Raw genomic sequence first — 23,245 nt, 5'->3', positions numbered from 1 at the left:
TGTTGAAAAATTCCTAATTTAAGATGTTATAGAGAACAAATGAACGCTATAGTTTTGCACAATTTATAAATTGCACTCCTTTTAGTTGTCTTAATGTTTACATTTTGTATTGTTTATATAGACAACACTAGTCATATTTGTAGGGACAAGAAATAGTTTTAATCACAATTATATCAAATCGAACAGGAAAAAGACCGTAAAATATGTTTACACTGTAATTTTGCCAAACTTAATTTCTAAAATGTGGTGAGGGTAAAGCTTGCTTACAAGGCTACCAATGGCTGTACAGAACCTTTTTGATATAGATGAATAAACGTGTGTGTGTGTATATGGTTTTCTCGCAATGAGGAGGTCTTGACTTTACGAGGCGTCCCTGAAGGTGGCGCATCTTGTTGGACAGACAGTAGGTGGAGCTTTAAACGAACGTGTACACAGTGTACGCGAACAGTGTGAAGCTGAGCACACGGGCTTACCACAAAGCTTGGAGAAATAAATGGGAGATATGAAATAAAGCTGGACATTCTGTATAAACAACGGAATATATATATATATATATTTTTTTTTTAATGAAGCTGAAAGGTCCGGACTGTAGGACTGAAGCCATCAAACCCAGTCCTGTGAGAAAGCAGCAGAATGGAGGCAGCTCCAGGATAGAGTGAATCATGTCTCCTGCTGTTTATCTGTCACTTCTGGTTCTTTTATCCTGTCAGCAGCGGACCAGCTTGGGCTCTCTTGCCCTCAGGAACCAGGCGAGGTGGTCCGGAAACACAACATTAGCCATGATGTCTCAAAGCAACGAAGATAAGGTTTGTAAGAATTGATAATAGAGACAAAAATAACATGTTGACATTCTTCGTTTTCAGGTGTTCCAGTGCGCTGTGTGACTTCAAGCAGGTTGTCAGCAGGTTTTCCAGCTGTCACGTGACTTGTCAAGTTTAACAGCTGTGTTTAATGTGGCATGTTCACATGACAGCAGGACTAACTTTTACATCATGGTGCTCTGATCACTGCTGGACATGTAGGATTGTGTTTATGTTTGTCTAGTATCCTACTGAGGACCATGAGCTGCATGGTGTCACAGCGTTTATACATAACTCCTGACATTTTGGTGGCAACTCATTTTTATTTATTAATAATAATTATTATTATAGTAATGAAACATTACCATCACAATGAACCAGACCTCGGAAATGAATTCTGTTTATATTAAGCTTGTGTAAATTTGTAGATGGACCTTCAATCTAAGGCGATATTTAAACCTGTCTTATTCCTGCTGATATTTAGCCTGAGCGTCTGCTTCTTGCAATGCTTTTCACAAGAATGCAGTCCAGCTTAGCTGCTCTACCACTTGTTTCACAATGCTGTTTAACAATTATGATTGATTGTACTCTATTTATATGTCATATGCACACAAAGTGCTCAACCCTCGTGGGTTTAAGACACCAGAAATTCAATAATAATTATAGTCTAATCATTTCTAATAACCTGCCATTCCCATGTCCATGTAAAGCAGTCATCAACTCTGCAAGCAGTATCAATAAAAACAGAAAAACTGATATCTGACATCAACATTTAGTAAGAGGGAAAATACATATATGTAAGGACTTCTTTATTGGATCACACTTTATTTTACAGGGGTGAAATTGGCCACTGAGTATATGTACAGTAATAACAAAACTCCTATTTGAGGCTGTTGAAGGCAGCGTTGAGAATCAATAAGCAGGACAGCTTTATAACAATATGGAATTGTTCCAACACACTAAATCTTCTAGCTACATGTGGAGGAATTTAAACCAGTCAGAAGGAAGACTGATTATTTCTCTTTGTGTGTTTGTGTATCTGTGTGTGTGTGTTCAGTGTGACCTTGTGATGAACCTCAACGCCTCAGAACGCTGTGCCTTCGTAAGGAACACGTCCGACTGTAGCATGGAAGATGGCTTCATCAACTACATTAAAGTGGCCTTCTGTCTACTCCCTGCCAACCTCACACCCCTCATCATCACTCTCTGTGTAAGACCTGTGTGTGTGTGTGTGTGTGTGTGTGAGAGAGAGAGAGATAGAGAGATAGAGAGTGAAACTGCTTCCCAGTACCAGCTGATAATTTGAGGAAGTTGACTTTCCTCTGCGACAGAACAGAGACTGATTCATTTCAGTCTTTCATGCTAAATAATGGATTTTCCTGTAAAGGGAAGTGACCTGCTTGAATATCCCTGTTTGCAACATAAGTAATAATACTGTAACCCTGAAAGTAGCATAAATCTGTCTGTGTATGAAACTCTTGATTACATTACAGATTAGGAACAACAGGATCAATGTGGTGGAATAAGGACTTGTTTATAAAGTTCAACATTTTCAGCCTCGTTCATCGAGCGTTTATCCGAGCGTGACCGACTAAAGCAGCACTAGTGTGTCCTCACAAAACTTGACATTCTTCTGTTTCTCCACAGATTGTATGGCTGCTCTTTCTGTTTGTTATCCTCGGACTCACGGCGTCAAAGTTGTAAGTGTCGCTCACGCTGTATTTTCTGCACATGTTGTTCCCGTTTGTGTGTCACCTAGAATAAATCATTCATTTTCTTTGATCGGTTTCTGCCAGGAAAGGCGGAACACCGTGTTTGCAGGTCCTCATGTAGAGAACACCCACACACACACACACACACACACACACACACACACACACACACACACACACAGACAGACACAAATTGATTTCCTAAGTGTGGTTAGCTTAACAGTCAGGTGACCGTAGTTTTTCAATGATGCAGAAAAAAGGTGTTGTAAGATTTCATTAAAGGAAGGACAGTTAGTTCTGCATTTCTTCCTCATTCCCTCACTAGTGCACTAGTTTTCTGTGGAGCTGTACAGTATAGCTAAGTAAAGCTAAGTAGATATATTCTATTCTGTAAAAAATATTCAGTTGTTCTGTGAGTTGTTTGCTTTGGATAACCCTTTCATTTCTAACATCATTTATTCCACAGTTTCTGTCCTAACCTGTCAGCCATCTGTACCAGTCTGCACCTCACTCACAACGTGGCTGTATCCTTTATATTTATCCGATATAATCTCCTCACACGGTCTGATTTTGTTTTGATTTGTATGTACAATCAGTTCAGAGCAGTCTGCCTGCTGAGTCAGTTCCTCTCTGAGGGATTTCTGCCCTTTGTCTTTCTACTTGTTAGCCTGCTATCAGAGTTGTGAAATTCATCTATCAAGAAATGTTTTCTTTGACTTGCTGAGGGTGTGACATTTCTTGCTCTTGGTAACGGCGCTCCCGACATCTTTAGTGCCATGGCAGCTTTCTCCAACCCACATACTGCTGGGCTGGCTGTCGGGGCCTTGTTTGGTGAGCACAGTCTCAACCACATCATGAAAATGAGCAACTCAACTTTTTTTTAAATATAAAAACCACTTGGTTTGTTATTCTCCTCATTCATTTATCTTCCTCCCTGTTCAGGAGCCGGGATATTTGTCACCACAGTGGTCGCAGGCAGTGTGGCTCTGGTAAAGCCGTTCACTGTGGCCTCACGTCCATTTCTTCGCGATGTCATCTTCTACATGGTGGCCGTGTTTTGGACTTTTCTCATGTTGTTCAGAGGAACGACCACACTGACAGAAACACTTGGTACATTCACAAACACACACAAACATGTACATGCATGCAGGCAGACACACACACACACACAAATATGCATGGACACTGAGTTAAATCATGTTTTATTTCATTTAGGTAATAGCATGTTAATAAATAAACTGTAATGTCAAAAATTCTTGTTTCATATAATAATTATGTATATTGGTAAACAAAAAAGGATGTGACCCCTATCAGTCCTCAACCATTCGACTCCTAACACCTTCTGCTTCAGAGCAAAGTCTTTGTTTTAGTTGTACACCAAGAGATCAATAAGAGACTTAGGTGAAAGTGAGCCAAGAAAAAGTTGTTGTTTTTTTGTTATGAAACCCTTGAAAAATGTTGAGTATGTTCTAAGTTTGTTGTCACTCTAAACCCCTTTTTATTAATTTTAAAATGCAGAGGGTTCTGCGGCGTAGCAGCAGGTTTTTCACTAAGAGTTTTCTTGTGCTGGAGCCAACATCTACAGCCCAGCCTCAGGCTGTAATGTCAGCTGCTTTCTGATCAGTGGTGGAAGAAGTACTCAGACGGTAGCACAACCACGGTGAAAAAAAAGACTAAAGTACAAGTCACTGAATAGGTTACTGCAAAGCATTTTGCATTGCATTTGATTTGTATGAAAGGTGCTATATACATAAAGCTACATTGATTGAATAAGTAGGTAAAAGTACATAAGTGTTTGCATCATGATATACTTCATGTATCCAAATGCAAAGTACTCAGCATGCATTGTGGCTAACTTAAGAATTACTAATGTCACTAGATGATCATTTATGATGCCTTTATGTGTAAATATTTAATGTTACAGCTGGTAAAGATGGGACTTTTTTAAATCACTCCTATACTTCTAGTTTTATTATTAATAATACACCATTATTCATTCATTTATGAAAACTTTTAAATATAATCCAAATCTTGAGAACAATCAATAACTTGTGCTTTCAAAATTGTTTTGAAAATGTAGTGGAGTAGAAGTATAAAGTAGCTCCAAATTTAAACAAATAAGTCCAAGTTAATAAAAAAAACTCTGGTGGAAGATGTAGGACAGCAGACGTTAAAAGCCACAACATGTCTCCCACATATCTTGTCATGTTTTCTCACAAACTGTTTGTAAAAGCCACTTTTCCAAGTTTCACTCCAAGTTCTCAGTATTTCCCAAAAAGGTTCACTGTAGTGCTTCATTTCCTCTCTCTAGGTTACCTGGGCCTCTATGTGGTCTATGTGCTGACTGTTATCATCAGTGCATATATCTACAACCGGCAGAAAAACTCGACCAACTCAAGTGACCAGAACGTTGCACGTGTTGCAGGTGAAAAACACAAATACCTTGAACAGGCGAAAATAACATGTTATTAGAAATTATAAAGATGGGGCGGCTGTGGCTCAGTTGGTAGAGTCATTGCCTCTCAACCAGAAGGTCAAGGGTTCAATCCCCAGCTGACACTCAATCCCCAGCTGAGCAACATGCTTGATGTGTCCTTGATCAAGACACTTAACCTTGCATTGCTTCAGTGGAGGTGTATGAATGGATCAGTGTTGTACTTACTCTCTGATGTATGTCGCTTTGGTTAAAAGCGTCTGCTAAGTGAATTGTAAATATTTCTTGTCTTTGCAGCTGAGTTTCACTCGTCTGACTCATCTGATGATGACGTTCCCTGCATTCTTGATGGGTCCATCCAGCACGAGTACGGTAGGAGTGCAGCACCCTCCCATAACCCACAACATAACTAAATGTACAGAAACACACAACTGCATTAACAGTGTGTGTGGTGTGTGTGTGTGTGTTTCAGAGTCAGAGTACAGACCACTTCTTCCATACACTGAGACCACGACTCAGATCCTACTGAGCACTCTGAACCCAGTGGACAGCAGGAAGTGGAGGAGGAAATCATGGAGGTGGAGAGCCCTCAAAGTACTGAAGGTGTGTTTGGTTTTCAGACACAAGGAGAAGTACAAAAATCAGAAAATCACAAAAGCACAAAATCTGAATGAACTGGTTTGTGATGTTCTTGTGACACTTGTGTTTTCGCTGTCATCAGACACCTCTCGAGTTCCTGCTGCTGCTCTGTATCCCTGTAGTCGACCCTGATAAAGAGGACAAGAACTGGAGACGCCCACTAAACTGCTTCCATCTTATCTCTTCTCCTCTGGTGTGTGTGCTCGCCTTCCAGTCTGGAATATGTAAGTGCATCACTTTTCATGCTAAATGCTGCTAACATACATGTAGCAGCTGTAACAAGATGACAATGTAAAATCCTCTTCTTCTTCTTTTTTCACATCAAGATGGAGAGTATATGATCAAAGGGCAGTTCCCCATCTGGCTACTAACTCTGCTGCTGGGACTTTTCCTGTCCGCTATTGTCTTCTGCACCACCACAAATGACAGTCCTCCAAAATATCACCCAGTAAGTCGAGGAAGAGTGGTGGGTGGGGAGATGGGGTGTGTAACCTTGATTTTTTGCAGACATTAGAGGATGTAAATGGTAATACGACACTATTTGGGCACCACATTTTTTAGCTTTATGCTCACATACAGTAATGGTTCAATAGATTCTGCGAAGTTGCTTGAATATCTAAGAATAAAGCTACTGTGTGATCACAATACATTCATTATCTCTCCCCTGTTAAAGCATTTTTTATCACCAAATTAGATGAATGTATTGTTAATGCAATGCTAAGATGGTGAAATATGTTCCATTTCTGGGGTTCAGGTAAGTCTCTGATTATTTTTGTGCCTCTGCAGCTGTTTGCCCTCCTGGGCTTCGTGGTGAGTGCAGTGGTGATCAGTACAGCGGCCTCTGAAGTGGTCAGCCTTCTGCACATGCTCGGTGTGGTGCTGAGTCTTAGTAACACCGTGCTCGGTTTGACTCTTCTTGCCTGGGGCAACAGCATTGGAGGTAAAATCTATGAAACTTTTTTTTTTTTATACATCACAGTGGAAAAAAGTATTCTACTTAAACTCTCACATGTTTCCCTCTTCCGCAGACTGTTTTTCTGACATTACCATCGCCCGGCAGGGTTACCCACGGATGGCCATTTCTGCCTGCTTTGGGGGAATCATTTTCAGTATCCTTTTCTTTTTTTGAGGACATGTGTTTGTTAAAAAAAACTTTCAAGAACAATAACTGCTTTCAGTGGCTTTGTCCTTAACAGTTTTTCCTTCAGACATGCTGTTTGGAGTGGGTTTAGGATGTTTGACGCAAATATTCAAAACACAATCTTTTGTGCAGGTAATCTCCTCAAACTCACAGATTCAGAGTAAACAATTATGGTTAATCGTTCTCAAAAGGTAATCATACTGCACATCTGTCTCTTTCTCCTCCTCAGTTTGAAATAGAGGGTTTGCTGACGTGGATTCTTGCCGGCTCTCTGGGTCTGTCTTTGGTCCTGTCCTTCGTCATCGTTCCTCTGTGCCGGTTCCACTTGGGACGTCCGTATGGGATCTTCCTCCTTGTCTTCTACTTCATTTTCCTTGTCATTGCACTGCTTACAGAGTTTGGAGAGATCCACATCTAAAAGATCTGACTTTGAGGCCATTCTGAAATAAGGGACACGTTACCAGCACCGTAGAGTGTCATGAGCCTCCATGACACACCTGAACAGAGGCTGCTGCTGCACTGAGGGCAGATCTACACACTATTTATACAAGAATCATGACTTCACTTTGTGCACTGCGTGCTCTTCAGAAGCAGAGGGGGCAAATTGTTAACAAACTCTTCTGCACATGGAGAGCTCAAACTAATCATCACATTGTGCCTTTATTCAACCATTCTTTTGTGCTGACCGAAGCTGTGACAGCACTTTGTGGGTACACAGGGTAAACACATGTATTTGTAAAATTATAAACATTGTGAATGCACTAAATGTAATGTCAATCCAAATGTTAAAATGACCCTGTACAAAAGTGCATTTGGGGCATTAAAATCATCTGAGTTTGGTATATGTTTAAACAGGTGGTACAGCAGGAATGCTATGCTGGTCCTTCTTTGCTTCCCATGTTGATTTAAACGTTGAAGCTAAATTAGCAGTAACCAAGAGTTTGGTAGTATAACAAAAATATATCGCTGCACATGACAACTTGAACAATTTAATAAAATCCCTTAATAACTAACTAAAATACATTACAGAATAAGAAGTTATAAAAAGGTGAAATACTTTGCAGTTGAGACATTATTTGAGCTAAAAGTGTAATAGCATAACGTTTTGGTTTTTAAAGTTTTAGTAGAAGGTGTGTTTGAGTTACCGTTCATATGAGCTACTGTACTAAGGCATCAGGTTGAAGTTCTATATGATTGACATGAGCTCACAGAAGGCCTTCAGCAGTATACATACACAACATGCTGTAATAGTTCAGATTCCCTGCTCATGTTTCCTGCAGTCTTTAAAAAGGCCAAAAGAGGGCGACATTCCCGCCTCACTGGTCCAACGACACACCTGTACTTCTCCAGGAAAAGGTAGTCTTAAACTCGTCTCACTCTCACGAGTCCAAAAGGTCCACGATGTTCTTCCCACTGTGGTACAAATGGAGCTCAGGGAGCTTCAGAAGTCTCCTTGACTGATGGGGTTTCTTAGCAATGTTAAAATACACTCTTGTTGTGGTGTGTATGTTCTGTTAGGAGTTAGTTAATGCTGTGAGGTCCAGTCTGTGAGTTGAGCTGAGGCTCTGGAAAGGAAGACAGATTAGAGAAAGGACTGTCCAGTTCCTGCTCCAGGCTTTGGTCTGGCTGAGGCAGGCTTTCCCTTGAATACTCTGCGTACCACTCCTGGAGAAAGAAAGGCGTGGATAGAGTTAGGAGATTACCACACAGCTAGAGTTCTCTGTATTCAGCATTATTTTTTTTTTTAACAGTTTCTTACTTGTATCTCCTCCTCGTACATTTTCATGCTGAGGTCACTCTTAGTCCTGGACCTGCGCCCGAGGTACACCAGAGAAATGTGCTGTACAAACCAGAGCAGATTGGAAAGCCAGTTAGTTAGTGGGGCTTTTAATGTGCAGAGCAAAAGGAGGAAGAGGTTAGAGTGTGAGTTTGTGGTTTTTACCCCGCCTCTGTCCATCGCTTGTAGGACTCCCTGTAGAGAGCTGAGGGAGGACTGTCCTGGGCAGATCTGTTTATACAGCTCCAGAGCAGCCAGAGATTCATCACGACTCACCTCTACCTCAAACACGATCCCGTTCTCATCTAAAGGCATGAACCAGAAAGGTTACAACATACATTACTGGCATGTACATATTCATTTAAATAAGCTTTTCATTAATATTTTATTGTTAATGTAAAACAAACAAGGCGTTTTATTTAAGGTACTATAAAGTCTGTACATTTCTACACAATATAAACACAAACTGTCTCACCCTCTGGGTTCACTAGTGGTTCTCGGTTCTTGCGGCTGTAGTTCATGCGGAACACAAACGCATCCAAGATGAACGCCACAATAATGGTCATCACAACCTGCATGTGGAAAAGAGAGAGTATAACACATACATGATCACATTCATAGATGAAGACAAAACTGTGCAAACTTCAACAAACAACGTCACAAACTCCTCCAGCAGCACAAAGAGCTGCACACGCCTTACCATAGTAACAATGTAAAAGGTCATGAAGTACAGCCGGCTCCAGTGGCTCGTCATAGAAGTGACTCCTTCCTGTGAGACAGTGAGAACAGCAGAGGTCAAACAGTGACACCTACTGGTCAACAACAAGACTGCAGACTGTTGACTGACAAAACAACACACAATAATATGATCTTACCATGGTGATGTACCAGTTATTGACCACAGTCAGCTCAAACAGGGTCACTGGAAGTGGAGATAGCAAGAACATAGAGCAGAATTTTAAAAACAGGCAACATTTACACGTCTTGAGAGAAAAACAAAAACAACAATTCTGTCAGAAATGGAAAAAATGAGTCATCTCTCGGAGGATGTTTTCCTCAGTAAAGTAGACCTCTTATGTTACATCAGTGAGCCATGCTGAAAATATTCCAAAATAAAAGCATTATTTCTGCTGTTTTACTGTTTTATAAAAACTACACCACTTTACAAAACATATTCCTCTACTGCTTTTAAGATTTACAGCTGAAGTGTGAAAGATTGAACAATGTACATTCAGTGTTGGTCCTCTAATAGGTTTTGCTGATAGTAATGCAGATACACTACAACTTAAAAAAAAAGAAGAAAATAAGGACTTACCAAAGCTGCTGAGAATGTTGTTAAAGTTATTGAGATAATAATAGCCTTCCTCTAGTACTGTTTTGTTGCCGTAGGTGACATTGATCAGTCTGTACGAGTCTGCCACTGTGCTCGTGCTGAGAGAAGAAAAATAAACGTAGCACGTTAATTACAGGAAGTTAACATTGTTTCTCCTCTGGTGACACAATGCTTAATCTGTGTTAATGTTAATGCATCCAAATCAACCAAAACGTAGAATACTTATAAGAAATTTAAAAAAAAACTCACTTGCAGCAGTTTGGATAGATCACATCAGCAAAGAACTCCATCCCCACGATGGCAAAGGAGTAGTAGAAGATGATTAAAGTCAGACCCAGACTTGCCATCCTCGGGAAGAGCTCAAACATGGTGTCCAGCACATTACAATACCTCTGCTTTATCTTAAACAACCTGCGAGAGAAGACACAACAAATTCAAACATAAAAAAACAGTGTAAAATAAAAAAACAGTGTAAAATAAAAAAACAGTGTAAAATAATGTTTGTATGTATAGATAGAAATGTACCGGAGCAGCTGAAAAGGTCGGAGAACTACAATGAAGTAAAACGGCTCCATATCGAAGGCGAGAGCAATCAGACCCATGAAGGCAAACACTGTCACTGAGAAGTCAAACCTGGAGTGAAGAGCAAACAAAAAGAGAATCTGAAAAGCCACATTAAAATATTTGTGACACTTGAGTAGAAGTACTGAATCCTAATGTACAGATTCATATACGCTCTATTTATCTATTTATTAAGTCTTATGCTTACTACTGTATAACTTGCGATCAAAAGTGTCAACAACTTCAGTGTCTAACAGTCTGAAGTTTTGGATTCAGTACTCATCAAATATTTATATTCAAATAATCCCAGTATCCAAAGTTTTACTCACAGATTCCACCCAGAGCTGAAATAAGCCATCGGCCCCAAACCGGAAATTTTTAACAACACCTCTACACCATAAACTATGAAAGGAAAGACAGAGGCAGAGTTAAAGTCAGTGTAAGTGCATAAAAAAAAAAACATAAAACACCATCTTTAGTCATTTTTTTTTAATGGCGTGTGAAATCTGAACGCGCAGCATACTAACTGGTCAGGAAAACAATGTAACTCCACGGGACGATTCTGGACCAGGAAAATCCACCTGCACAAAGAGAGGAAGGTAAGAGAATGTGTTGTTGGGAGAAAAAAAAAACTCTCCTCTTCAGTGACATGTGTTTATGACACGGGGAAAGATCCTACTGTTCAGCGTGTACGTCTCCACGAGGATCCATACACCGTTGATGGCCACCACCACATCTACAGTCCCAAGGAAAGGTTGAAAGGTTAATGATGAGAGACTCAGTGTCTATGTGGACAGCTGGGGGAATGTTAATTATTACACTTACACATGGCATACTGAAAGCCCTTTGACTTCACAAGCAGGTTGATGCCTGTGAAGAAGAAGGAGAGCACTGAAAACAAGGAACAGAGTGATTTCAAAAGAAAAAAAGAGAAGCTAAGCAATAGAGCACTTGCCTTTGAAAATGAGGAAGGTTGTGTGGGGGAGGTCATCAAACCAGTGCTCTCCACTACGTCGTGCCTAAGCAACACACAGAAACGGAACATGCAAATGATAAACAGAGAAAAGCACAATATAGAGTGAATATGATCGACACAGAGCAAGTGTGAGGGGACTTACCTTCCATTTAAGGCCAATGACCTCATAGAACTTATAAAAGTCCTGCAGACTGTAGAAGAGCAGACATCCATTAAATCATGAACAATTAAAAGATAATCATGCAAATGAAAGAAAGCATTTTATAACCGCTGGTGTGTGAGGCTGTCACCTGAGCATGGGAGCTCCCGAGGTGTTCAGAGTTTTGAATGTGAGGAAGCGATCTCGTGCAGACATCCTCGGTCTGTAAAAACGCATCAGACCATCAAACTGTTTCAGCGACACACCCAACGGCCTCTGAGGGAGGAAAAAAAACAAAACATCAACAACACAAACACTGGGGGGTTTTAACAAGTCAGTGCTTCGTACAGCTTATTACATTTACACTACATAGAAGAGTGAGCGTGTACCTGCCGGCTGACCAACAGCTGAAACGCGTGGTCGATAGCTGAGCGCTTGTGAAGCAGAAGAGATTTAAATTTCATCTTCTCCACACCATTAAACGTGTCAAACACCACAGCCAAGAGCTGGACGAAAGGGAGAAGTGAAGCTGGTGAGTTTTCATGACAATGGACTTACTCACTCCCTTTTTATTAGGATATATATATAATAGTTCTTAAATGTCAGTTGGCACAGACGGTGCCTGTCATTGAATAGAAATGCCTTGTTTACCAGGTTCATGATGAAGTAGAGCTCTATGGAGAGGTAAACGATGAAGAAAACACACGACCAGCGGTTCTTAGAGTAAGATGGCATCATCACGTCCGGAAAACTACAAGAAAAGAGAAGCAAGAGAGACAGTCATAAGGTATGAGCTTAAAACTGTGGAATCAGCCGAAACACACCAAAATATTTACAATGAGCTCTGAAAGTAGGAAGCACTGCTGCAATGCTGTTTAGATGGAGATAATATGCTTACTTTGCTGTGGTCAGCAGCACAAACAGACTGACGAGGCTGTTCTCCAGAGTGCTGAAGTACTGTGGCGAGAAGAGAGGGTTTCAGTCAGGAACTGGGACCACTACAGACCGGAACTAAGAGAGTCCCAGAACTCACATTACTCAAACAAACCGATATCAGAAAAACTAAAGACTCAACATACTGGGTCGGATGTGTTTGTAGAGAAGAGGCAGAAACCTGAGAGAGAGACAAACGTAGAAAAAAACAGAAAAGACCAAAATGCTGTGACAAAAAGTTCATTCTTTGTCTATTCAAACATTTAAAGTAAGAATCAACAGTATTTCAAAAACAAAACATCCCATTTAGATATTTCTTACCCAAGATAGCAAAAATAACCATGAAGAAGAGCAGCAGGAGGAGGATGTCAATAAAAGGTGGGAGGGACTGGAAGATCTGACGCAAGTTTCTGATTGGACGAAAGAAGCCAAGTTAAGGAAAATCAAAATCACAACACCTTGAAAAAACAAGGACCTTGAAATTTTCAAAACATTAAAACAAAATCACATGAGCAGTAAATATTAATATTTAAAAACAAGTTTGATTAAGAATTTACAATCTTCAGTTGGATGTGGATCTTATCAGTAGCACCTGAAGAAGACACTGTCAAAGAATGTCAAAGCCCTCCGGTAAACAAACAGAATCCTCTGTTGGTTGTTAAAAAAAACTTTTCAATAATAATGCTGAGATTTCTCTCCAATGTCTTGTGACATGACCTGAGTGAATCTGTGTTTGTCATCATGTGTGTGTTTGTTTAGGTCATTATGTACCTGCGCACAGCACCGCAGTATCTACAGTCCACCAGGAAAATAGGTCTGAGAGCTCTTGTCACTCGTACATGAGACGTCTGTCTGATCAGAACCACTATGGCCTCCACGAACTGCAGCAGCAACACACACGTCTGTACAAGAAGAGGGAGACCAAATGAGCTTTGCCCTAAAAGGGATAGAGCTGGGAATCTTTGGGTGTCTCACGATTCGATTCTTGGGGTCACGATTCGATCCAGAATCTATTTTCGATTCAAAACTATTCTGGATTCATGATTCAAAGTCTATTTATGAATTAGTACATACTTCAGGATCTACTCCAGTCATCTGTGAGACTGGCTGAATTTCTTGTTGCTCCATTTGGCATTCTACTGAGTTAGAGAGCTAGCCTTAGCACTTAGCAGGGAGGGACTAATTAACCAATTTGATTTTTGGAAGTTATGAATCTATTTAAAATCTCAGAAGATAAGAATCTCGATTTTTACATAAATTGATTTTTTTCCCACCTCTAAAAATGGAAGCTGGATGCAGAATTATGCCTTGGACCCTGCAGACAGAAGTGGAACCTAGCTCTACAAGAATAAGCATCCAGCATAACGGAGTGACTGATCCTGACAAGAACAGGATTCAACAACACACAAAGTACCCATCATGCATCAGTCACCTTCACCATGGTCCTCTTGTGTCGTATGAAGGTGTGGAAGCCTAACCAGCGGAGTTTCATGCATAGTTCAAATGCCACCATAACCAAAGCCAGTAGCTCCAGAGTGGCGTGGACCTGCAGAGGTATCAAATACACAACATGGTTTTTTTTTACTGGAAAAAAGTATATAAGCTGGTGTGTGTATGTGTGGGAAAATGTTGACTTACATAGACATCCAGGCGCAGAGAGGGCACAGCGGGAGCTTCACACAGAGACAGCATCATGAGCAGCAGGCCTGTCAGCAGCTCCATCATGTAGAACAGGTGGTTGTGGGCAAACAGGTACGCCGCCAGTGCCTTTGGGTTACGAGGATGAGTGAAGAACTTATCATTGTTCTCTCCCTCCTGTGTGTGAAATGCAAAGAACACATACAGAGAAAAATAAATGAATCCAACATACTGTTATGTATGAGGTTAAATACCCTTATATTAGAGTATTCAATGTACTGTTTTCTACCTTTGGTTGTTACTGTTCTTTTATAAATAACAGGACTTGTGTTTTGAGCACCAGGTGAAGACGGTTGTCCAGTCCTGTTTCAGCTCACAAGTGTATCAAAGATCAAGAAAAACTTCTACAACCCACTATATACCTGCCTCAGGCAGAAATCAATCCACCACCTACAGGCAGCCCAAGATGCAGCAGCTCGGCTTTTTAAACAAGAAACAAATGTGACAATATCATCCCCAATTTTAGGTTGTCTACGTTGGCTGTCTGTTGTTTTAAGGATTGATTTTTTTAATTATTTTAATCATGTTTAAGGACCAACAAGGGCTGGCCACTCCCTATATTTCTGAGCCTGTGTCCCCCTATGGGCAGGGATCTTCTGGTAGTGCTATGCTGGCTGTTCCACGGTCCAGGCAGAAGACTAAAGGGGACAGGGCTTTTGCTGCCAGAAGAGATCAGACTTTGAAGCAGCCTGCCAGAAGAGATCAGACTTGTAGTCAGTCCCTTGATTTATTTCTCTCCTCAGCACATAACTTTACAAAAAATCTTTAACTCTGTGACTTTAATTTATTATATTCTAACCTTTTTTATAGTATTTTTTACTTTCATAGCTTGATTGCTTTTTTATTTGTTTGCTTTTATTGTCTGTGTGATTTTATTGCCTGCTTCTATCGCCTGACAGAAACACATATCTGCTGCCAGCTCCATGCTATCCACTGATCACAAGTTGGTAAAGACATATATTAATGAGCCAACAAAGGCAGTGAAGAAGAAGCCTACAAATGTTTAATAGTGGATCCAAACGATTCCAGGTTTCAATCAGCTTTGCAAATGAGTAGAGAGGTAGGAATTACTTTCAACATATTCTAAAGAATAGAGACTACACACATCGGGATTTGATGGGAAACTGTAAATGCATTGGAAATGTCTGGTACAACATAGCCTGCTGCAGACAAGCTTTTGGGTGAAATTAGGTTAGCACATCACAACTGTCTTCAAATTTTAAATGACATCATCCGGTTTAAATATCTACAAGGAATACAGTTCAGAGGGCGTAATAAAGCCATTATATGACCACCATGTGATCTCTGTGCCTCAGTGTGCTGTTTGTGAATACCTGCAGGTAGATGGCTGCCTCTTGGTAGTTCATCTCCCAGCTTTGCCGTAATGACACATTTTGGGCTCTGTGGTTTGGTGGGCCGGGTGTTGAGATCACAGCATTGTTGACGATGTCATAATTTCCTCCTCCTCCATCTGGAAGAAAACAATGATGGATCAGTGTATAGTTACAGAAACTAAAAACACACTGTAACCTTAATTAACGCTTTTATTAACTGCAATCACTTTCAGGTCTCTCTCTCTCAAACACACATACACATACATAGAGGTTTAGGTTCCTACCAATGCAGTCTAGTTCTAACTGTAAGGCGTAGGAGGAGATCACGACTGGACTCTCAGTTTGGATCTGATCTTCGTGGAAACCAGCTGCCCGTCTGCATAAGCACTCCATTGATTAGTTCGCTTTTGTCTTTTTGCTGCAGCTGTGTGAATGTATTAAAAGGTCCCTGAAGTCCACAACACAAATATGCATGTGTGTGAGTACGTGCGTGTCATTCACAGTACGCTGGTCTTGATCCAGCGTCTACACACATCTGGAGATACAGATGGTCGAACATTCCACTTCGGCCTGATGCAAACCCCAGAGACAGTCACAAACGTGGAGATGCAAGTCCTCTCACATCAGGAAATATCAGGGCCAACTCGGGGTTTAAAGAGAAAGTGGTGACACAATCGCTCTCTCTTGATTTGAGACTGGATCACCTGTGACAGTGAAACCTGACAAGGTTTCAAAGTGGATTTTACCCTCCTGCCTAAGCCACAGAGTTTGAACTTTGAACCCAATGAGAAAGTGCCTTGCTTGCACTGATGTCACATTATCTATTACACCTCCTTCCTGCCACAGACAGGATACAGACAAGAGAGGGATAAACCCTGAGAGAAATAAGTCCCGTTCCTACCCGAGGAACAGGAAGACATCTAGAATACAAAGAGAAAGTAGCATTCTATTAGGACTAACACAGAATAACCAAAGAATAACTTTTATAGCACCCGGTTGGTACTTATTTCTCAAACCTGCACAGAAAAAGATGAAAACTAAATTAACTCTCAAGTAGCCTTAGATTACAGATTTCAGCAGCATCTTTAATAAAACATAAATCACAGTTGTGTCTATCTGCAGCTGCATATTGAATCCTGTGCGAGTCCTTCTAGGTGCTCCTTTCATGCACTGTACATCACATATATCTGCTTCAGGCCTAACTCCTTGGGATAAAAGACCATGTGAGTCTCTGAAATGCAGTCACAGGCTTTTCCTGTCCACCATGACAGCGGCAGACTGAGCAAAAGTGTAAAGAGCAAATTCCAGTCCAGCAGCAGCAGCCTGTATGTTATCCTGAGAGAAGAACACCCCGTGTCCACCGAGAGCAAATCCGACCCGTGGTTTGTGTGAGAACAATAACATGTTTATAATCCCAGTGAAAAACACAGACGGGTCAGGCTCACAGAAACACAAACAGGCTCAGCAGTCATGACAGTTTTCTTCCAGGATGAATACAAATCTAGTGTTGTGGTGATTTGAAGCCTCCTTACAACCTGCCAAAGTGAACTCCCATCCAAGCATGTGATCTGTCACCGAGGTGATACAATGAAGCCTACTTCTCAGTCTCCAGGTTCAAAATCCCTCCCGTTTCCAGAAAGTTCCAACAGATATCAGCAGGAGCACTTTTTGACACTCCCTTCTTTTAATCCTCTCTCTCTGATATCATGAGGGGGTGGGGGTGGTGGGGGGGGGAGGGGGAAAGAACACCCCTCTCCTCTTCCTGCTCCAACTCCAGAGAAAATGTTCCAGTAAGCTCACAAACACTCGTACACACTTACACACCGGCTGTAGACATTCACAAACACACACATGCTGCCTAGGGAGGGGCTGAGGGGCGCACAGTCTGCTGAACCAGCAGTTTCTCAGGTGGGTCATTTTGTAGCTTATATGTGAGGAATACAAAGGCTGTAGGATTACTATGTAGAGTGGCTGCATGGATACCCACACACACACACACACACACACACACACACACACACACACACACACACACACACACACACACACACACACACACACACACACACACACACACACACACACACACACACACACACACACACACACACACACACACGTGATCTCAGAGCCTGGTGGACAGTCCTGTTCCTCAATTTAAAGCATTGTGTTGGCCTGGACATGCAGCATGTATGCAGTGAGAGTCAACACTGTTAAATGGCATCAAACTGCAACAAGTGCAACTCTGGTAAGTAGACAGGCGTTGACTTCATGTAAGAAGATATAGTGATTGAATCGTGTTCAAAATACACTTTGATAAACAAAAAAAAACAAAAAGTAATTTAGAAAACACAAAAACACACACATAATTGAACTAGAAAGGTTGAATGATCACTCAAAATGATGATGTTGATTGTAATTGCTTGCTCCGTCTTTGATTCAGTGATACATCAGTTTGAAGGCTGCTTTGACTTTGAAACCTTCAAATATCCTTAAAGCTGAATCAACTACTTCCAACTAGACTTTTATGAAGGTTTGATTATAATCAGGCTTTTCCTATTAGACTACATAATCTGTGTGTGCCAGGCAGCTGATCATGGACTTATCCCCTTACATTTTGTGTACCAAATACGATGCCACCAAAGCAACCTAGTCACAGATACAGTTTACATTGCATAGCTGCACTATCACACATGATGACATGTCAGTGTTTACCACAGGTATTGACTTACTTTCGTCTCCTCTGTCGGTCTCCTCGCTGAGCAGTCCGCTGTTTGCTTCGTCCCAGGTCAGGATTAGAGGCACGTCGTCGTCAGCCTCCATGCTGGCAGATAAACAGGCTTCAGTCTTAATTTGTTCAAGTTCAATAAGGAGTTAATCTACGCCACGCAGGAGAGCTGTGAGCTGGTATAACAGAGTACTTTTGACACTGCTGTAACCTCGATCATAGCTAACAGCTAACAAGCGGAGACAGTATCAGTCCATCTCTGCATCGCATCCGCATTCTCTGCAGCTTTTCTGCAAACATTTTTTACAACCGATTACTTTGCGGACCAATTTTAACGTTTCTATTAATCTTTCCGCAAGCAATGATAACGACACTGAACGATACTTCAAAAAGCTTTGTAGGTACAATCTGTGTGCACATCTATGGCACAGTTCGATCAACAAACAGTTACGACACTGACGCAATTTACGGTAGGCTGAGTGAGCGTCGCCACATTTCAAAATAATAGTCAGGTGACCATAGACAAAAAAAAAATCCCTTTAATTAAACGCCATCACATTTATTCATAATTTATTTAATGTGTGTGAAAACATGTTTATTTTTTGCTTCGTAATATGTATCCGGAATATACACTTGCGCAGGTTATTTGACGCTTTCACCCGCATTAGTGGTATCCTAGCAACAAAGAAAGAAACAACAGAGACGCTTCTGCTTTACATTTAAGAGAACAGGTAAGTTTGCTTAAATCAAAACTTTATATAAAACCTAGGCTCTGTATTTGAGACTTTGTCCAAAAAGCTATTTAAAAATGTCAAGTAGGATTATGTTGTTTTATTAACTCGCTGAAGATGACTTATTCAAAACTAAGTGCGAATAACTCTGGATCAATATGACTTGAAGATAAAGCACATAGCCTACTCATAGGATCGAGGGATATGAAGATATTATTTTAGCTGTTTTGCAAATGTAGATCTTTATGTCAAACCCTTGGTAACCTAACCCTTTTCAATATCCTCCCTTAAGCTCATTGACTGAATTTAACACTTAACCATATAAGAGCTCTAAACGTCAATAAGACCATCAACATGCTTATTTAAGGCCCTAACAGCCTTTTATTAAACCTACTTTTTTGACGCAAAGATTCACAGAAAGAGTGACAGGCCTATCTTTAAATTTAAAAAGTAGGATCTGAATATGATATTGATATGATTTTGTCAGTAAACACTTGACAAACTGAGGGAGTTACTGCTTTGTGCACAGGGAACCCAAACCAAATAAACTGAGCTCCTCACAGTAGTTATTAAATCAAGGTTGCATTTTAAGTCATAGCTGGTCAAATTTCAGAAAATAAGATTAGACACATTTCTTAAATACGAACCTGGGTAATCGCTATGGCCTGAGCCGTGGTCCATTATTTAAAAAGGGTGTGTAAATTAAGATGTATCTCATTGTGTATGTCCTATTCTGATTTGTGACTGCATACAAAAATCTCAAAATGTGTATTCAGATTTGAAAGTGTGCCAAGATTACAACGTGATTTGTTTTTTTTATTGTGTTCTACTCTTTACTTCCAGTGACCATTCAGAGATATAATGTCAGAAGGGACAATAGGACTGGTGAAGACAGAGACCAGATCTGAAGATGCTCCAAAGAGCTGCGATGAACTGTCAGGGAGGAAGCTGCTTTCTCCTGAGGCTGGATGCAGCTCAAAGATATTGGAAAACTGCATCAGTGAAGTTGAGTTTGTATTAACTCTGCCTGCTTTTCTCAAGTTAAACAGTTTGTCTTGTGTTGCTGATACGGAGTTGAGCAGGGCACTCCAAGAACATCAAACTTTAGCTGAAAGACTTGAGACACTAGAAGGTCTCAGGCAGGAGTCAGGAGGAGAGCAAGAGAAGGGTAGTGAAGAAAGAGCTCAACGGGACTTCAAGAAGTCTGTCAAGAATCTGCTCAGGCTTGTACGAGCCCGTCCAGATGTCATTTCTGATTTTAGGGCAGAGCAGGATATGGAAGTAGGGGAGAGCGAGTCCATACTAATTAATGAGCTCAAAAAGTTTCACAGCCATATGGCGGAAAAGTTGCTAACCAGTGTGAGTGAGGAGCTAAAGCAAACCCTCTACAAGCCTACTTCTTCACCCCCCATTCCCTCTCACACACTGGACCTCATAAATTCAGCGGAAGAAAAATTGTCTGCAGCAATAACGGAAAAAGATGCAGAGGTGAGGCACCATGTTGGAATCATTTCTACCACTTGTAAAACTCTCAAGATGTATTTAAGGCAGAAAACAACAAACAACTTTTTCTAGTCTAATTTATCCTTTACTTTTGATCCTTTCATATCTCACTGTATTTTCTTATATTACAGATTTCTCAACAAAATATAGAGATAGAAAATTTGCAGAGTTGTCTAGAAGAGAAAAACAAAGAGGAAGCAGCCTTGTCCATTTCTGGAGATAAGCAGCACCCGCATGTCAAGACAGTGAAGATGATCCGTTTGGAACAGGAAATAGATCAACTGAAGACCCAGCTGAAGAGTTTAAAGCTTGAACACAGACAGGCAGAGGGAGTGATCCTAGAGGTAGTGTGTCTTAAATGTCATTGTTTCGTATATTTCACATGTTGGTTATAGTGACATTTATTTGACACGTGGTTTTGTGTATCTTCCTCTGCAGAAAAATGAAGAATTGGAAAAAGAAATTGAATCCCTGCTTCAAAATTTTGATGCTGATATCGGAGAACTCCAGGTACAAACTCTGTTATACATGCAACCTTTCAAAGCTTACAGCTATATAGGAAAAAAGAAGTTAAGTGTATACTCTTGTTACTAGTTCTTATACTTATGAAGACTATATTTAATATGATTAACATGGCAATATACATTTCAATTTAAACATTTCCAGTTCCTTCAACCCCCTCCTCAGTTCATCCACTAAAGAGCAACACAATCACAATATGATTTTGTTAAACTATTTATGATATACTCATGATCCTGCTCTTAATATATGTTGTTGTTCTCATTTAATTTTCCTCACAAAATATCCATTCTTTCATCCTCAACACCATACCTGTCATTATCATGTATCACAGACCCACCTGGATGTCATTGAAAAAGATCATGAGAAGGAGCTGGAGGAGCTGAGGAAACAGGAGCAATCATTTTCTGTCCTAGAGGTGGAGTTCAACCAGATCCAGGAGAAGCATCGGCTTGAGGAAGAGAAGAGGAAACAGGAGATGAAGGATCTGGTGCTGAAGACCAAAGCTGCTATTTATGCCCAGGCCTGGTGGAGAGGCTACATGACTCGCAAGGCTTTAAAGAACAAGGGCAAAAGCAAAAAGGCCAAAAAAGGCAAAGGCAAGAAGATCAAATAAATCACTTATACTGCTTAGTTACTCTTGGGATACAAGGACACAAATATACCGTATACCAGAGATTTTTTGGGGTGCTGCTGAATCATTCCCGTTATATCTGTTATTCAGTCTGATTTTATTTGTCATGACTCATGTTATAAAGTGGTGTTTTACACAAGAGTTTTTTGGTTTTTTTAATTGAATGTATTCAATGACTATATCATTATCCCTACTATCCTTTTACCTGCAACAGACCTGATCAGTGTTGGTTTAAACAGGGACTGATTCATTGGGTGACTGGTCACATCTTCCCTTAATGGCCACAGGGTGGCAGTACACAACTTGTGTTCTAAACATACAGTATATCAATACATTACAGTAATTTGGTCAAGAGGGCAGAAGAAGCTGCATTTTAATTAACCAGCAGTATCAGTGATGTGGTTGCTAGACAAACATAGCTTTATAAATTTAAGTCAACTCACAATTGATGTTTAATATTTCTCAACCTTTAATATTTTCCTATTGGTTAATCACATTAACAGGCGTATACAAGGCCACCACACATCAGTAGCAACATACAAAATGATTGATTAATTCTTCCCATATGCTGGTTTTGCCTATCTCTGAGGCTTTTGTTGTCACTGAAGCTTAAAGGTTTCCAGATGTCTAAAAAGCCATCCTGTACACTTCTCACTGTGTAACATAGGCCGATCAATAAGCCCTTTTAGGTAATCCATTCTTCAGTACTGTTTATTTTTTTCCTTAAAATAATGATTGAATAAATATATGACTATGAGGACGTTTATTAGGTTGCAACATTCACCTCTGTAATTATATATTTCCTCTTCGTCGTTTATGTTTTTCATATAGGCCTAAATACAAGAGCCGTCCCCATGTGTGTGTGTGTGTGTGTGTGTGTGTGTGTGTGTGTGTCTGTGTGTGTGTGTGTGTGTGTGTGTGTGTGTGTGTGTGTGTGTGTGTGTGTGTGTCTGTGTGTGTGTGTGTGTGTGTGTGTGTGTGTGTGTGTGTCTGTGTGTGTGTGTGTGTGTGTGTGTGTGTGTGTGTGTGTCTGTGTGTGTGTGTGTCTGTGTGTGTGTGTGTGTGTGTGTGTGTGTGTGTGTGTGTGTGTGTGTGTGTGTTGTGGCATCACGTCTGATATACAATTCAATAATTAAACTGTCATAAACAACTGAAATAACGTTTCTTTTCGTGACAATCATACTTCTTTGAATGCAGTTATTGTCTGGTATTGAGAAAAGTCAAAACATTTGTTTCACTGTTAAAGATATGAGGCAAGGTACCTGACAATGACACTGAATAAAGTAAGATGAAACGTGACATTCTACAAAAGAAATGAAATGGAAAAGAGATCTATTTTTGTTATATGTTGGCTATAATTCCGGATCCACACTCCATGGTCAGTAGGTGGCGGTAATGTACCAACTGGACCGAGGAGAAGAAGAAGAAGAACGGTTGGGCTTGGGGGGCTTGGGGCGCGTGAGGCGGTTCAGGCCGCACCTGTAGGCCTTTTTGAAAAGTAACCCCGCATGTATTTGATCTTAGCTATGTTCCTTCAATACTACAGAAGACGGGAGAAAACTTTCATCATAGTCCATCCGAAAAGCAAGCGAATGAAACGATAGACAAGAAGACGGTGTTGCCTCGAAATGGTAAACATTGTCATCAGGGCTT

General features: G+C 40.5%; 4 protein-coding genes across 6 annotated transcripts in view; 3 read left to right on the top strand and 1 right to left on the bottom strand.

Annotated features, from left to right (window-relative positions):
• Positions 1 to 413: 413 nt before the first annotated feature.
• Positions 414 to 7,578, top strand: slc8b1 (solute carrier family 8 member B1). The gene is made up of 15 exons (XM_061038080.1): positions 414 to 806; positions 1,858 to 2,010; positions 2,448 to 2,500; positions 2,979 to 3,036; positions 3,238 to 3,343; positions 3,455 to 3,622; positions 4,824 to 4,937; positions 5,244 to 5,318; positions 5,419 to 5,549; positions 5,668 to 5,809; positions 5,912 to 6,033; positions 6,372 to 6,525; positions 6,614 to 6,694; positions 6,794 to 6,858; positions 6,956 to 7,578. The coding sequence occupies exons 1-15, from the start codon at positions 663 to 665 to the stop codon at positions 7,142 to 7,144; spliced, it is 1,755 nt and encodes a 584-aa protein (XP_060894063.1). The 5' UTR covers positions 414 to 662; the 3' UTR covers positions 7,145 to 7,578.
• Positions 7,368 to 18,344, bottom strand: tpcn1 (two pore segment channel 1). Of its 2 annotated transcripts, none has more exons than XM_061038077.1 (26): positions 18,210 to 18,344; positions 15,478 to 15,614; positions 14,084 to 14,260; positions 13,878 to 13,991; positions 13,217 to 13,347; positions 12,767 to 12,855; positions 12,592 to 12,626; positions 12,411 to 12,469; positions 12,164 to 12,263; positions 11,902 to 12,018; positions 11,664 to 11,788; positions 11,516 to 11,564; positions 11,353 to 11,416; positions 11,223 to 11,267; positions 11,077 to 11,133; positions 10,925 to 10,978; positions 10,727 to 10,799; positions 10,362 to 10,469; positions 10,086 to 10,247; positions 9,819 to 9,934; positions 9,379 to 9,425; positions 9,204 to 9,272; positions 8,979 to 9,075; positions 8,669 to 8,808; positions 8,486 to 8,566; positions 7,368 to 8,391 (listed from the first exon to the last, which is right to left on the bottom strand). In XM_061038077.1, the coding sequence occupies exons 1-26, from the start codon at positions 18,298 to 18,300 to the stop codon at positions 8,248 to 8,250; spliced, it is 2,481 nt and encodes an 826-aa protein (XP_060894060.1). In that variant the 5' UTR covers positions 18,301 to 18,344; the 3' UTR covers positions 7,368 to 8,247. The 2 variants fall into 2 exon arrangements, with proteins under 2 accessions (XP_060894060.1, XP_060894059.1); XM_061038076.1 differs by lacking the exon at positions 18,210 to 18,344 and adding an exon at positions 15,762 to 17,118.
• si:ch211-166a6.5 (clustered mitochondria protein homolog) overlaps positions 16,900 to 23,245 on the top strand; it is a 108,869-nt gene continuing 102,523 nt past the window's right edge. Inside the window, exon 1 of the mRNA XM_061038072.1 lies at positions 16,900 to 16,911. The gene's annotated coding sequence lies outside the window, so the exon portion shown is untranslated. The remainder of the gene's footprint in view (positions 16,912 to 23,245) is intronic.
• Positions 17,401 to 22,358, top strand: iqcd (IQ motif containing D). 2 transcript variants are annotated; one of them, XM_061038081.1, is made up of 6 exons: positions 18,593 to 18,675; positions 18,847 to 18,936; positions 19,780 to 20,424; positions 20,571 to 20,783; positions 20,878 to 20,949; positions 21,293 to 22,358. In XM_061038081.1, the coding sequence occupies exons 3-6, from the start codon at positions 19,798 to 19,800 to the stop codon at positions 21,572 to 21,574; spliced, it is 1,194 nt and encodes a 397-aa protein (XP_060894064.1). In that variant the 5' UTR covers positions 18,593 to 18,675; positions 18,847 to 18,936; positions 19,780 to 19,797; the 3' UTR covers positions 21,575 to 22,358. The 2 variants fall into 2 exon arrangements, with proteins under 2 accessions (XP_060894065.1, XP_060894064.1); XM_061038082.1 differs by lacking the exons at positions 18,593 to 18,675; positions 18,847 to 18,936 and adding an exon at positions 17,401 to 17,725.

Source organism: Labrus mixtus, chromosome 5 (genome assembly GCF_963584025.1).
Source record: "Labrus mixtus chromosome 5, fLabMix1.1, whole genome shotgun sequence".
In the NCBI taxonomy this organism is placed as follows: domain Eukaryota; kingdom Metazoa; phylum Chordata; class Actinopteri; order Labriformes; family Labridae; genus Labrus; species Labrus mixtus.
The sequence above is the reverse complement of the archived record's forward strand: the minus strand, read 5'-3'. Positions and strand labels throughout refer to the sequence as shown.